General features: G+C 46.1%; 1 protein-coding gene across 3 annotated transcripts in view; it reads right to left on the reverse strand.

Annotated features, from left to right (window-relative positions):
- Window positions 1-14,126: 14,126 nt before the first annotated feature.
- LOC102033118 (urotensin-2 receptor-like) overlaps window positions 14,127-16,281 on the reverse strand; it is a 4,558-nt gene continuing 2,403 nt past the window's right edge. The window contains exons 2-3 of one of the 3 annotated variants that reach the window (XM_031059966.1): window positions 15,629-15,833; window positions 14,148-15,481 (exon numbers count right to left, since the gene is read on the reverse strand). In XM_031059966.1, coding sequence (XP_030915826.1) covers window positions 14,544-15,481; window positions 15,629-15,692 — 1,002 coding nt within the window. In that variant the 5' untranslated portion in view covers window positions 15,693-15,833 and the 3' untranslated portion in view covers window positions 14,148-14,543. Of the gene's footprint in view, window positions 15,834-16,281 lie in introns of all 3 variants that reach the window. The other 2 variants (XM_031059965.1, XM_005424542.3) reach the window with 2 other exon arrangements.

The raw sequence follows: 16,281 nt of genomic DNA on the forward strand, positions 1-16,281 counted from the left end.
GTGCTATTATCTAAGTAGCTTCAGATAGCACATTATTATCTAATAATTGATTTTAAAGTGCTTATTTGAAAGCTTTCCCAGCCATGTGCACACCTGCTGCTTCTCCCTGTAGCAGCTTCTTTAATTTCTCATGTATTGAATGCCATGAGGATGCTAACAGAAAACACCAGTGATCAGGACAGGGGAGAGGAAAAAGGAAAAAGGAAGATTTGCTCCCTGCTGTGTGCTGTGTCCTGCTGTCCCTGCTGGAGTCGGTGCCAGAATGGGCAGCAATAATTTCACCCCCAGTTGCAGTGGTCTCAGAATCTCTGCTGCTCACAGTGACCCTGAGATGTGTCAGAAAGTCTCTTTTCCCAGCCCAGAGGTCGAAGAAGGAGTCAGAACTCTTCAGTTCTCCGTCTCAATGTTGTTTATTGTATCTTATCTATAAAATTCTCTCCCATCCAGCCAAGGTCAGCTCAGCAGGTCAGACAGAGGCACAGTGGCTGCTCCCAGGGTGGTGTTATCTTTTTATACTAAAAACTACCTGTACATTATTTACCATAATTTCCCAATGCCTATCACCTGTGTTAGACAGTGAGCTTCTACTCTAAACCAATCTAAAAGTGCCACCATCACCCAGAACATGGAGGCAAGGAAGAAGAAGGAAAGAGGACAAGGCACACCCAAATTCCTCCATCCACCCTGAGCCCCCATTCTAAAAACATCAAAAATCTATTTTTCACCCCGTGACAAGCTAACTATTATTCTACTTAAACTCTCTTGACTTGTAATTCTTCACATAAAGGTGGACATTTGCTCCATGGGTCAAAATCAAAGGCACAGGGGTCTTGGGCTCTGTGCCAAGGTCTCTGAGCCCCCTGGGTAGGGGCTGGAGCCATCCAGGACAGACAGAGGGATGTCCTGGCTGCTGACACACTGGGGCTCTGGGACATGCAGCCCAGATGTGCTGCAGGAGGTGGGAAGGGCTGGGGGCAGCAGAGCTCAGTGCCAGGGGAGCAGCAGGGGTCAGCAGGGTGCTCGTGCCCATCTGCAGCAGCCTTGGAGCTGGTGCTGTATTCACAGAACTTCAAATAACAGTGATCTGCTGTGGGGCCTCAGAGCACTCAGCTGCAGGGTTATGTGAAGCTCTTTGATTGTGGTTTGGGCCAGCAAGGTACAATTTTCTGCAGGACAGCCACATGCCTTGCAATGCCAATTACAGTGATTTTCTGCTGCTGTCACACAGTGACTGACAGCATTCAGGCCACAGAATTCACGAGTGGGAGCTCCTGCAGTGCTGGTCTGCAGAGCCAGCCACATCCTCTGTGACTTCTGTGCTGCTCACAAAATCACAAATCAAGTGAAGGCTCAGGTGTGTTGGTGTGATGCAGACCTAGCCCAGAGCTCTGGGTCGGGATTCCCTTTAGGTCCAGCCCCTCCTGAGAGGGAAATCCCCCAGGATGGAGAGATGTGGGGGCTGCTCTGGCCGATTTACTCCAAAACTCTTCCCCTCTGTGCACACCAACTTGTTTCTCAGTTCTGTTGGGAGATTTGGTTGCTCTGAGACTCCCAGACATTTTGCCATTTGCTGAGTTTCAGCACAGCACACCCAGAAGCTCCCAGGCTTGTGTGGAGAAGCCCCAGAAAAGACAATTTCTGCAGTTTTTTAATCCTACAAAGCCATTTTTCAGGTGGATGGGCTGCTGCACTGGGTGTCAGTGCAGCTCTGGGATGTGCTGGGCATAACTCAAGCTCTCAAAGCTGCAAATTCAGCAGCTTCTCTAAGGAGAAAAAACTGCATTTAACTAATCCTGGGTCATCTGAGCAGCTTGCTTTCCTGATTTATGCCTTTCCTGCAAACTGATCCCTTTGGGCAGCATTTTTCCATGTCACTGATGGATTTACCTGACCAGTGGAGAAGCTCTAAATATGCCAGTGCAGCTCTTCCATAAGTGCATATCCAGAGATATCCATTCTAGCAGGGCAGAAAAGCTGCTTTATTACTCAATGGAAAAAAAATGGAAAAAAAAAAGGATATTTGCTGCAACAACTCTGGAGGCTGCATAATCTGGCTCAGGAAGGGCAGAGCCATCTCACAGAGGTGGTAACAAGCACAGGGTAAGATCTGTGTGGGAAATGAATTTGTAGAAAATTCTGAAAACCTAACAAAAAATCGTACATAATATACATCTATATACAAACCTTAAGATAAAAAATACTGACTTTAAAATACCATAAAATAAAACAAACACTATTAAAAGAAAAATAAAACCAAAAACAAGTTTAAAAAAATAACCTTAAAAATAAAACTAAATACTTTAAAAAAAACCTATAAAAAATACATCATAGTAAAACCTACAAAAATAATTTAAAGTAATTAGCCTTAAAGCATTTCCAGCATAGTATAACAAAAACTAATAAACAAAAAACCACTTATAATGTATTATAATTAAAAAATAGTTAACTTTTAATTGTAATAACGTAAATGATAACATCTATACTGTCTCACTCTTCACATAAAACTAAAAAAAAAAAATAAAAGTTTTTAAAACACCTCTCCATTACCCCTCTCTAAATCAAAAAAAACCTTAATCCAACAGTTTGTTCTGCTGCAGAGACAACGACCTGTGCCTTCCTTGCTCAGGAACAGGGATGGTGGGTGCTGTGGGCAGCTTTGTACAGGATTAAAGCCTCTCTCTAGAAAATACCTTTGCTTTCACCATCAGCAGCTGAAATCTGTTGTTTGTGCCACGCTGCTTTTGAAGTCACTGGTTACATTTGTGGCCCCACTGTTCTGAGCATCTTCTGCACAGGCTTTGCAAGAGGTACTCAGTGTCCTGGGGAATTCGTGTTCTGAATAGAGGGACAAAACTGGGGGAGAGAAAAGGCAGGTTAGTGATGAGAATCCCAAACACAGAAAAGTTGATTGACTGGCCTGGGTTCACCTGAAAGGCTGTGTTGGAGCCATTTTCACCAAAATGCCTTCAATTTCAGCCAAGTGTCTTCAGCACACCTCCATTGCTCCCCTCCATGCCATGGGGATGGGGATTTCAGAGCACACAGCCTCAAGCTGCACCAAGGGAAATATAGGTTGGATATCAGGAAAAAGTTTTTCACAGAAAGGGTGATAAAGTTCTGGAATGGCTGCCCAGGGAGGTGGTGGAGTCCCCATCCCTGGGTGTGTTTAACAAAGCCTGGATGTGGCACTGGGTGCCAGGGTTGGGTTGAGGTGTTGGGGCTGGGTTGGACTCGATGATCTTGAAGGTCTCTTCCTGCCACCACATTTCTCCTCACAGAGAAAAGGCAGGCACAATTCTTCCCAAGAATATTTCTGGGTTTCACATTCTCTGAACCTCAGAGAAATGAAAAACAATTGCTGTGCCTGTGTTTGTGCAAAAGTAGGATGCAATATGGAGATTGTTCACCCACAGTGATGGTGTTTTGTTTCCTTAGCCTGTCAGGGCCAAGTGTATAGCCCCACATTTCTCTTCACAGAGAAAACAAGGGGCAGTTCTTCCCAAGAATATTTTTATCTCATTTGCTGTGCTGTGTTTGTGCAAAAGTAGAATGCAATGTGGAGATTGTTTACCCACAGTGATGGGGTTTTGTTTCCTTGGCCTGTCAGGGCCAGGTGTGTGTGTGTGTTGGGACTGTGGGCTGACAGTCACGAGATTCTGTGCAGTGTGTGCAGAGTTGAGTGCTTGGCAGATTCAGTTTAGATGTAATGTAACATAAAGTAATATAGTATAGAATAATATAGTATAATAAAGTAATTAATTAGCCTTCTGATAAGATGGAGTCAGATGCATCGTTCTCTCCCCTCGTCAGGGGCTCCCTGCAAATTCAATATCTTCCAACCTGGTCATTCTGTGAATTCTGTGAGTTCTTCATGTGGGAAGGGTGCAATCACCACCTCCTGCTCATGAGAAGGGTGTTTTGTTCTTCAGATGCTGGGATACAAGTTAATCTTTTGCTTTTCATCACCTTTGAGAAGGTTCTTTTCCTCCAAGGGAAATGTTTAAAGCAGGTATTTGTGATTCTTAAGCTGTGCAAGACCATCCTCAATCACTGCAAACCTAGGCTTGGGAGCCTGTGGGTTTCTCTTTTTGGTCAAGGATTTTAATATTTTGGTGTTCCTGCAGAGTGGAAAAAGAGCTTTTAGGCCTCTGCTGGCTGATCACAGCTGCTCCATGCACTGCGGTCATTTTTTCCTTTAACCTGGGCAGGGAGCCTGAGGGTGGGAGCTCCCTGGGTGGGATGGAGCCCAGCTGGGCACAGAACATGCCCAAGCTTCCTGGGCAAGACAACCATAAAGAACAGCTTCAGTTTGGTCTGCCCGAGTGTCCAAAATCCTGCTGGTTCTGCTTGTTTTCTCAAAGAGGTAATTAAGTTTCAGCTCCATTAATCCATTAATCAGGGATGGCATAAATTAAAGCTCCTTCCTTGCTGAAGTGCGGGAGTGTGGCAGCATTTGGTGTTTGCCTCAGGGTCTGCTCTGGTGCAGGCTGGCCCAACAGCAGATCTTTCCAGACACAGGTTTCAAAGCAAGGAAGAAGTTTTAGGCAGCAGAAAACAAATCAAGCAGCTTACAAAGATGTTCTCTTCCTTAATTAGCTAAACTAAATCTTAATCAACCCACCAGTTGGCTTGCTAAATGCCAAAAGGGAAACTGCTTTTACTATTTTTGGTCCATCACAAAGAAGCCAGGGATGATGTTCTAATGAAGCCAGATGGCCAAAGCTGCTGTACTGAAACCCAGCCATGGAGGAGGAGGAGGCTGGAACAGCACAGGCTGCCCTTAAAGAGAGGAAATTTACCATTCTCTGATACTCCAAGGACTAGGAAATGTTGGAAATTCCACCTCACTTCAATGGTCTTGCACAGATTTTGGTGTGATGGGGTAGGTCTCACTTGTGAATTTTTCAAATCCTAGTAAATGGAGTCACTCGTCATTCATGGGATCACTTGAGATCTTCACTGTTACTCATGTGGGCAGCTGAAATGCAGATTTCCTGGACTCAGAGGGTTAAAAATGTTTGGGGTGTTTTTGGTTTTGACTTCAGGGTTTGTTTTTAATATAAACTGGTACAACTGCATTGACTCCAGTGGAAACAAACCTGCTTTTATTGTTTAGAGACCTGTTAGCTTTTCCTTGGAAAGCTTAATTGGCATGAAATAAGAAATTAATTACCTCAGCTGAAAACAGGATAGACAGGCTCTGTGCAAAATTAAACATGTATTTCTTCCAGAAATCTCAGTCTGAATGTCTCAGTCCTGGGCTCCCTGTGTGGTTTGGCCCATATTCCTCACACTCAGATTTTCTTTTCCTTGGGCTCCCTGCATTTCAGCCAATGGCAGGTGGGCCCCACCTGCTGCTCTGCCCCTGCCTTGCTCCTCTCCGGCTTTTCCAAAGTGTTCCCAAACTACCTGAGGATGTTTTCCTCACTGGGCTTCAGTGGAGATGCTGCTCTGAGGATCCAGGGATCTGCTCCTGGGATCCAGCAGCTCCCAGGTGGAGTGGCTGGGATGGAGAACCTCTGAGCCCAGGGAGGGGGCCCTGGGAGGGAACCTGGGTCAGAGTCTGCTGGGGCTGCTGGTGATGCCTTGAGAAGGCTGAGCTAGAGCAGAGGCTGGGCAGAGTTACAGAATAAAGCAGGGATTTATTAAATGGCTCTCCTCCATGGATCCACCTTGGGCAGCACAAGAGTCCAGCCAGGGCTGCACCCAAGATGAACCAAAATGGCCCCAAAATCCACGAGCGCTCCCGGGGTCTCTCCCTTTGATCAGTTCTGCTCCATTTGCATCTTGCAGTTCATGGTCCCATTCCAGCTTTAGCCCATCCAGTCCCATCCTGCTTGTTTTTCTCTCTCCAGCCCACGGGGTTTGTGCTCTTGGGCCTGAGATTTGGATCATTTGTCCTTGGTCCCCAGCTGGAGCAGGAATTGTTTTGTCTCCCTGCTCTGTGCAGAGAGCTCAGCATCCCCTGATATGAACCCAGACCCACACACTAAAGCAGCACAGAATCTGAAAAATAGAAAAGCCAAAACTTCAGGCATCAGTGGCACCCGAGCCTTGTGCTCAGAACTGAGCTCTCTACAGTCCCTGTTCTGGATCCTGAAGGAAATTCTCCTCTGAGGATACCAGAGAGGACCAGAGTGATTCATAAACACAGCTTCACATAAACATTTCGCAGTTCACATAAACACGGAGCAATTCTGTTTGTAGAACGTTTGCAGTTAATGAATTAATTATGTTACACTCTCCTCTGAGCAGGAAGCCATGAACTGAACTAAGCAATCAGCAGGAGGCTTTGCTGCCTGTGTTTCCTGTTGTGTTTCGAATAAACACAAACACAGAAAAAGCCAAAGTGCACTTCTGCTGCCCAGTGTGCTCAGATTTGGGCACCAAATTCAGTATGGAAAGGAAAGCCTTGGAAGGAATGCTGCTACTTTAATTCCCAAAGCATGTGGGTGCCTGTTGCCACTGGGGTATGGATGAAACCTCCCTCCTTTTAAGATTTTTTCCCCTCTTTGTGAAATAGTGATTAAGAATTAGAAACCTTTGTTATAATATTTGATTCTTGTGTCCATAGGGCTCAAAGAATTTCCTTACTGATGCTCGCACCTCACTCCTGGCATTGCCTTTCTTTCCCACAAGAAAGAAAGATCCTCAAAAGATCCACAAGATCCTCAAAATAAATTAATCCATAAGGATTAATTTATTTTGAGGATCTGTCCATTGGTGGGTGCACCCCTTGTGCCGCCTTTAGCACACCTGAAAAAAAAAACAAAAAAGATTTTGGATGTTTCGTGGCCGGAACTGCATTGATGCCAATGAATTAACTCTGTTATGGGACTTCCAGGATGTGTGTGAAAGGGAAACGCCAGAATTGGCCAGGGATGGTTGTAACAGTCAGAGCTGGTGTGGCAAATCCTGTCCTGTCTGCCCCTGTGCCAGGGGATGTTCCACTCTACCACTGAGACAGGTAATTTCACTGGTTTTTGTCATATATTTACACTTTTTGTGCTCTTTTTTCATCTTCCTAGACAGCTTTGAACTAATAACAGCATCTACTTGACATGTAATTAAAGCTAATAACAGCTGAAATTATGCATGCTTGAGTGGTTTGGTCTTTGAAACACAAATTGTGATATTTACACTTTCCCTTTTGGCAAAAACATGTGCTTTCCTCACAGACAGATGGCTTCACAGGTGATAAATGTTTGGGAAAAGTGGATTTAGCAGCAAGCCTTCAGTGTGCAGAGAAAACTCTGACTTTTTGACAGGTGGATTCCCTGATATTTGAGTATGCTGGTGGGGTGTTTATTCCTGGGAAGCCAGAATGAAATTTGGATTTATCTGCTGCTTTGGATTTATCTGCTGCTCAGCCTTCACTCAGAGATGAGGGATTTTCTTTTTCTGCAATGTTTGTAGTGAATTTTCATTTTTACTACACTGAAAAGCTGGGAGTCAGCAAAAAACCACCTGCTTTTCCTTTGCCTTGCCATTTCCAGCCCACTTTCAGATACTCCTCTATATTCTGGCAGCATAATTAATTCTCTGCTCTTGCTCTTGATTCCACCACACTTCTGATGTGCCTGGATCAGCATCCTCAGCTGAAAATCAGGTCTATGCAGGACTTGCAGATAAGATGCTGATTTTGGAGGTGCAAAAGTGGTCAGAATGATTTAGAACTGACACTTTTTTTCCAGGATATGGCAGCTTGTGCAGTAAATAGATGGCCAAGATCCCCCTGCAGATCTGGCCTGGCTCCAGGGCTGCCCAGGACAACATTCAGTGTGCCCAAATGTCACTTTAAAGCAAAGCTGCCAAGCACAAGACAAGGTCTGATATTTGTCTTTCAATGAATTCTTCACTGCTGCACTGGAGATACAGCTGGAGTTTGATCTGGAGAAGGAGCAGTGGCTGTGTAGAGGTCTCAGGGTTTAATTGTGTCTTTTGAGAAAGAAAAATGCCCAGAGCAGCCAGATCATTTCAGTGGAGACATCCTGGTGTGGCAGCCACAGCAGATGCCCTTGGGGCAGCACTGGCAGCACGAATGGTTTTTTCCTAGGCAGATCTGCCAAGGGCTGGATTTGCTCTCCAAGCCCTGCTCAGCCTCTCCTTTTGATATCCTGGAGCAAACACTGAATGGAGAAGTTTCTGAGCACACACCCCAGAGAAATGAAAGGAATCGCCTGATGTGGGAAATGAGCTTGTAGAGAATTTTTAAAGCTTGATAGAAGGCTTATCTAGTATGTATTTGTGTGTAAATTTTGAGATAAGGAATGTTGATTTAGAACTGTTATAGAGTAGGATAGACATTGTGGAGAGAGAAATGGAATTAGAAATAAGTTTTAAAAGATGGTCTTGTAAATAAGACTAGATGCTTTGGAGAAATAGAACTATGAAAGATGCATTGTAGTAAGACTTAAGAGGAATAATTTTAGATTATTGGCTTTAAAGTATTTATAACATGGTGTGATTAAAACTGATAGGTTAAGAAACACTTATATTGTAATTAGGAAATAGTTGGCTTTTGATTGTAACGGCATGAATTTTAACATCTGTATTGTTTCATCCTTCATATAAAACTAAAAATGGAATAAAATTTTTTAAAACACCTCTCAGTTGCCCATCTCAAAGCCAGAAAAGGGCTTAATCCAACATCCTGACAATCTGGAGATTGTCACACATTGTCACACAGCCCTCACCCCCTGGCCCTGTGGGGTAATTGTGGCAATGTTCCTCTGGGGGCTCACCAAATGTGGAATTTTTCTTCACTCGGGGCCACCAAATGTGGTGGTGTTCACAGGGGTCCCAGGATGAGGGAAGAGATGAGAATCTTGACTCCATGTTTCAGAAGGCTGATTTATTATTTTATGATATATATTAGATTAAAAGAAAATGATATACTAAAACTATACTAAAAGAATAGAAGAAAGGATTTTATCAGAAGGCTTGAAAGGAAAGAATGGAATGATAATAAAATCTTGTGGCTGACCAGAGAGTCCAAGACAGCTGGGCTGTGATTGGCCATTAATTAAAAACAACCACATGAGACCCATCACAGATGCACCTGTTGCATTCCACAGCAGCAGATAACCATTGTTTACATTTCATTTCTGAGGCCTCTCAGCTTCTCAGGAGAAAAAATCCTGCCAAAAGGATTTTTCATAAAATGTGTCCGTGGCAGGTAATCACTGAGCTGCTGACCAAGAGCCACAGTGCTCCAGAGATCCCACCTCTCACCCAGCCAACCTGGCCCATCTTGAGCTGGAAGTGAACCAAAATGTGCATAATATTGCCCAGATCCTGTCTGGGAGCTTGTGCTGAGGTTTTCCTGGCTGCTTGGAGGCTGAAGAGCTCTGGACTGGCTGTGTCCCAGCAGGGAGGTGGGACAGTGACAGCAGAGGGTGGCTTTGCACTCACTGGGCTGCAGGAACAAGGAGGGGGCTCAAACTGAGCTCAAACCAGACCCCAGCAGCAGGTGAGGAGGGAGCTTTGTGCCTTTGGCAGTGGGGATTGGGCAGGGGTGGCACCTTGGTGGGTACCACCCTGCCCAGGCAGGGTTTGCACAGCTGCTCTCTGCTTTCCTGCTTGGACTCCTACAAAAGTCCTGTGGTCTGAACAAAATGGAAAAAGGCTTTTTAAAATTAAGTGTGAGCAAACTGGTGGGTAAAGCTTCATCCTGAGGTGAGGAATTGTGCTGTTTTGCCTCCTAAAGGCTGAAAGGAGACAATTCAGAATTTGGAAAAAAAAGGAATAAAAGAATTTCCAGAAGGATTCTTGAATTTCTGGGTGGATTTGCAAATAATTTGGGTAAACATAGACGTCATCTTTTGCTGGCAAAGAGCAAAGCTGAGAGCAGTGCCTGGCCCCAGCTGTACTTTGCTGCCTGTTTCAGCCACCAGCGTGGGTACCTGGCCTTTCCTAGCTGTAGGAGCCCTGATCTGGCCTTTTGGAAGACTTTGGAGTATTTACAACTACACTTTCTATGAGTTTTGAGATATTGTTATGGCTTCCTGGCTTAAATGGGCAAAAATTGGTGTTTTAGTTTCTGCTATCTGGAGTTCAGCTGGTGATTCCAGCCTGTGGGGCATCAAATACCTCAGAGATGGGGGGGTCTTAAGGATTTGGGATCATGACAGAACTGCTGGCCTTACCCCACAGGGGAAAATGAACAAAGAGAGCCAGGTCTGAGCTGTGCAAGCCCACAGCTGTCACAGACACATTTTATGAAAGAATCCTTTTGTTAGGATCTTTTCTCCTGAGAAGCTGAGAAGCTTCAGCTTCTCCATGTTTTGCTGCTTTGGAATGTGATTTGGAGAATTGTTTACCCAGCATGTGAAATTGTTTTTACTTCATGACCAACGACAGCCACCTGTGTCGAGGCTGTGAGCAGTCACAAGATTTTATTATCATTCCTTTCTATTCCTTTCAAGCCTTCTGATGAAATCTTTGCTTCTATTCTTTTAGTATAGTTTTAATATATCATTTTCTTTTAACAGAATTTACATCATAAAATAATAAATCAGCCACCTGAAACATGGAGTCAAGATTCTCATCTCTTCCCTCATCCTGGGACCCCTGCAAACACCACCACACACAGCCACAGGTATAGACACTCCTCTTTCACCCCAATTTCAGATTTAATTTATGCAAAGGGCTGCTCTTGGGTCTTTGACTGATGATAGGTTTGTGCAAGGAGGAATAAGCAGGGCACAATAATTTTGCAGTTATCACTAAGCACACAGTTAATCTGTGTCTTGGAGGAGGCAGTTCCTTCTTTGGCTCTCCCTGCTGCTCCTGCTCCCTGTAAATATTCAGCAGGCTCTGGGGGCTGAGCTGCTCCTTGCTTTCAGGCAGAGAGCAGCTCCCTGGTGCTGTCTGAGCATGGCTGGTGCTTTGTAGAGTTAGTTTGGGATGCAGGGCTGGGGCTCAGCTGCTTGGGAAGTGCTCAGGGCCTTGTTTGTTGCTGCAGGCTTAGATTGCAATTCCCTTATTGCTGCCTGAGCTGAGTGCTGAAGGATGTGAGTGCTTGAAGGAGCAAAAACCAACTCCAGCCTGGGGTGGGAAGGGAAATGAATGAAACATCTCATCATTCAGAGATGACCCAGCACTGACAGGAGCATCACCCACAGCCAGTCCCTGACCTGGGGATGCCTTTTCTCTTGGCTTTGTTGTGCTGATTTGACAAACACATCCCCAGCCCCTGCTGAGACAGCACAAGCTCCAAAGGAGAAGGGGCTGAGGCTGTGTGTCCTTCCAGGGAAACAGGGAAGCTCCTGTTTCCAGCTCCTTTCCCTGATCTCTGACGTGGCCTTGTGCCTTCAACACTCTGCTCAGGGTGCTTTCGGGGGGCTCCCTGCACTGCCAGAGCCATGAAAGGCATTTTGCAAAGCTTTTCGGTGAGATGGATTGCTTGGGGAGGGTTTGGAGAAGAGAATCAGAGCAGAGCTGCTGAGGGTGAAGGGGTCAGACTGAATAATGGAAGGCAGATCTGCTCCAATATCTTTCAGTAGCTTCTGCACTGTCTGCATGGGTGGGTGAGGCCTGGATGAGCTGAGATTTGCAAACCCCCTGTCACCTTGACTGTCTGATTTTAGGCAAGATGGACAGTGCTTTCTAAAGGCTCAGGCTGCAGTATCTTTCCATCACAACCATGGGAACTGCTCATCCTGAGCTTGTCTGGCTCTTCCTGGGCAAGGAGAAGCTAAAACTCCCATTTGAAAGGAAATAAAAAAGGAGGCTAAACTTTAAATTCTGACTCATGTTAAATCCCTGACTATATAAGTGGAAAACGGGTTCAGGAAATTAAATTGGATATTAGGAAAAATTCTTCCATGTAGGGGAGGTCAGGCATTGGAACAGGCTGCCCAAGGAGGTGTGGAATCACCATCCTTGGATCCTTGGAAGTGTCCAAGATGTGTACAGTGCATGTGGCACTGGGGGACACGTGGTGAACGAGGTGGTTAATGTGGTGGTGGTTAATGGGAGTGGGTAATGTGGTGGGGTTAATGGTAATGGCTAAAGTGGTGGTTTATGGTAATGGTTAATGTGGTGGGATTTAATGGTAATGGGTAATGTGGTGGTGGTTAATGTGGTGGTGGTGGTCAATGGTCATGGTTAATGTGGTGGGGTTAATGGTAATGATTAATGGTAATGATTAATGTGGTGGTTTATGGTAATGGTTAATGGTAATGTGGTGGTGGTTAATGGTAATGGTTAATGTGGTGGTGGTTAATGGGAATGGGTAATGGTAATGGTTAATGTGGTGGTGGTTAATGGTAATGGTTAATGTGGTGGTTTATGGTAATGGTTAATGGTAATGGTTAATGTGGTGGTTAATGGTAATGGTTAATATGGTGGTGGTTAATGGGAATGGTTAATGTGGTGGGGTTAATAGTAATGGTTAATGTGGTGGGGGTTAATGGTCATGGATAATGGTAATGGCTGGACTCAGTCCTGAAGGTCCCTTCCAATCTTTGTGATTCCATAACAAACCTCTTCACCCATCCATGGGCTCCCACTCCCTCACAGAGGGTTGAAGATGCTTCACTCTCTCTAATGGGCTCTCACTAATGTGTCTCCAAGCCCAGCGGGGCTGAAAGCTAACAAGTTTCCAGCACAGGAAATTACCAAATCCGTGGTATTCCTGCCCCTCAAGAGACACAGTCTCAAGCTGCGCCAAGGGAAATATAGGTTGGATATCAGGAAAAAGTTCTTTACAGAAAGGGTGATAAAGTTCTGGAATGGCTGCCCAGGGAGGTGGTGGAGTCCCCATGCCTGGGGGTGTTTAACAAAGCCTGGATGTGGCACTGGGGGCCAGGGTTTAGTTGAGGGGTTGGGGCTGGGTTGGACTCAATGGCCTTGAAGAGCTCTTCTAAACCTAGTAATTCTGTGAATTCTGTGAATTCTCTGGGATCGGGAAGGGGCTGATCCTGAAGTGGGAGCTGCTGGCACACTGCACAGCAAGCAGGCTGCAGGTAAAGCACCCTGTCCCCAGGAGCACTGCTGATGGGGTGTGTGGAGAGGGCTGGGAACGAATCAAGGCCCCTTCCAGTTCCAGCAGCAGAACTGCATGCATCAGAGCCCTGTCTCATGTGTGAACCTTCCCCCATTCATAACAAACTTCAAGCCCATGCATGGAAGAGACAATGACTTGTCCAAGTGTATTCCCCAGGGAGCCTGCATGCAGATCTTACCCTGTGACCATTTCAACACCTTGAAGGGGAATAGATGTTTAAATTCTGAATTCAGGCTCAGTCTAAGCAAACAGAGCTCACTGCCAGAGGGATTTCACATTGCAGTTCTGAGTTTGCTGCTCAGAATTCATTTGGTTCTAATTCTGTATCTTGGCTGCGTTGGCATTGCATCGTCATATCCCTGCTAATGAGCAAGCAGGGCTGCTGCAAGCAGAGGACTCCTGTAGGGATGTTGGCAGCATCCCAGAGAAGGTATTTTAGACTCACTGGGGAAGTTCCAGACATCACAGATTATATATTTATTCTAATAGTGCCTCATCATTTGGGAAAGTCAGGACAGGCACTGTAATATTGGTGTAAGCAGGACTATGTTTTTGTAGCAGAAAGGCAAAATCACTTCCAGTGAAGGGAACAAGTTGTCTCCCTAACCAAGAACCAGCACTTTTATAACTGGGAGTATTAAGCACGTCAGAGAACATTGCTTTGCCTGGGGAAAATCACATCTCCTCAACCCCCTCCTCTCCCTCTTCCTTTCCTCCTGGACTTGGAGATCTGGTGCTTCAGGCTGGATGTTGCAGTTTGCCAGCAGATGCCCTGAGGACAGCCACATCAGAGGTGCCCAATTCCTGCTTGGAGGAGGGCAGAGGGTGGAAATGCTTGCCCAGGACAGATGATGCTGCTCCTCATGGGTGTTTGGACATGCTGAGTGTTCCCTGCCTGTGGCACTGTCATGGGAAGCCTGTGCTGCTGACAAGGACCATGGTGTAACTCCACTGCTCACACCTGTGTGACTGGAGAATCCAGCCCAGTGCACAGACAGGAGTGCAGAATAAGTGTGAGCATCACCCAAACCAGGACAAGTAACCCTGGATATGCCTCATCCACCTTGTCCACAGCTACCCCGAATGCAAAACTGCATGGAGTTTCACAAACATCAGCTGCTTTTTCTTTATTTCATTGTCTTCAGTCCTCATACAACTACAAATTTAGCACTACTGCTAAAGAAAAAAAGAGCAAACTACAGCCATTCATGGGGTAACATAATTTTAAACGTTGTGAGACAGCTGATACTATTAAAAATCATGGCCCTGTTATGGGCTTTCATTATTGATGGCTACTTGAGGAGACATACACTATAAAATATAAAGATAAAAAGTGAAAGGCTATTTAGATAGATGTTCAGCTGAGTGCTGCTAGCATCAAATCAGTGGCACTGGAGAAATGAGAACAGACACACGGCACAGCCTCTGGACTAAATGTGTGCACTGCCAAGGCTTGGCCTGCACAACGTGCACTTTAAATCAAAGCAACATTGAAGTCAGTATTGATTGTTCTTGGAGATCTATTTTACCTTCAGGCACTGCTGTTTCCCAGAGGAGCGTGAGCAAGGACGTAAGTCTCTGTGCAGTGCTGGCTGCTGGTGGACAGGGATCTCCCTGAAATCCTCTGGAAACGATTCCTCCTCTGGAAGTACCCACTGCTGCTGCTGAGGGACCTCTGCCTGTTCTTCAGGTACTCCCTGTAGTTTTTGGTGAGCAGGGTGTAAAGGAAGGGGTTGATGCAGCTGTTGCTGTAGGTCAGGCAGGTTGTCAGGTAATTAATGTTCTTCATCACCTTGGGAGATAAAGGGAAGGATTCATAATACTGGAAGAGGAGCTGCCATATCCAGAAAGGCAAGAAGCAAGCCCAGAAGACCAGCACTATGGTGAAGATTAAATAGAGCACCTTCTGGTTGGGCAGCCTCTTGGTCTGCTTGAAGGAAGCAGTCTGGGACACCCAGTAAATCTTGGCCAGGCGGATGTAAAGGTAGCCAATGACCACCCCCGGGCCCACGATGCTGGTGCCAAAAAGGATGGTGAGATAGACTTTGTAGGACAGCTTGCTCCAGGTGGGCAGGCAGATGCTTTTGTTGTCCCTTTGCACCAGCTGGATCATGATGAGCATGGGCAGGGTGAGCAGCAGTGACACCAGCCAGATCACCACGGCAATGGCCTTGCGGTAGCTCTTGGACCTCTTCACCGTGTCCAGGGGCTTCAGCACGGCCAGGTAGCGCTCCGTGCTCATCACTGTGAGGGTGAAGATGCTGGCGTGCATGGTGAGGAAGTCCAGGCTGAACAGGATGCGGCAGCCAACGTCCCCAAAGTGCCACTTCTGGATGAAGTAGGTGCCGACGATGAAGGGGATGGTGAGGAGGTAGAGCAGGTCGGCCAGCGCCAGGTTGATGATGTAGATGTACATGGAGGCAGAGGATCGCAGGTAGTGGCACATCACCAGCAGGGTGTAGACGTTGCCTGTCACCCCAACCACGCACATGAGGGACAGGATGGCCCCGATGGTGCAGATGGCCACCATGTCCTCCGTGGAGCTGGCCGCCCACGCGCCGTCCCCGGTGCCATTGGTGGAGATGTTGGGCCTGATTCTGAACACGCCGTCCTCACCTGTGTCTGTCACCACGGAGGGGGTGGTGGAGAAGCGGCTCTCCAGCTCGTCACTTAGGGACATCCTCCCGGGTTTAAATGCCAGAGGCTTTGCTCATGTCACAGGGGTCTGAGGGGGTTCTCTCTGCTCTGAGAAAGGCGGCTGCGGGGAGCTGTGGAACCATTTCCCAGCAGTGCCTCATCCAAGGACCATCTGCATTCTCCACTAGAGGAAAGACAGCAAAAACAACATGTTAGAAATCTGACAGCAACACAAAAGTTCATTTAGAAGTTACCTGTCCCTGAGCACGTATCTGCACTGCCTGAATGTACCAAAGGTCTTTGGCACTAAGGCCACTTTTGTAGGGCTTGTGCTCTCACCACAAGAGCCCAGCTGTGAGGTGTGGCCATGGAAAAGAGACAAAAAAGGTTGTGTGGATCACTGGAACCACTTACTTCAGTCCTTAGTTCAGGGCTAGAGAAAAAAATCCCATCCTTCCTGAATTTATAACAATGATTTAGGGCTATCAGCATGATTGTTTAAACCTCTTTGCCACATTCTTAACTCTGAAGGAGCAGAAGGCCCTGAAAAAGGGAAAACAAACTTTAGATTTATCATTTGCAGCCAAATTGTCTGTTCTGTTTTAGTGATGCATTCACAGTCCAGCATTCCT

This window comes from Geospiza fortis, unplaced genomic scaffold (genome assembly GCF_000277835.1).
Source record: "Geospiza fortis unplaced genomic scaffold, GeoFor_1.0 scaffold244, whole genome shotgun sequence".
Classification (NCBI taxonomy): Eukaryota; Metazoa; Chordata; class Aves; order Passeriformes; family Thraupidae; genus Geospiza; species Geospiza fortis.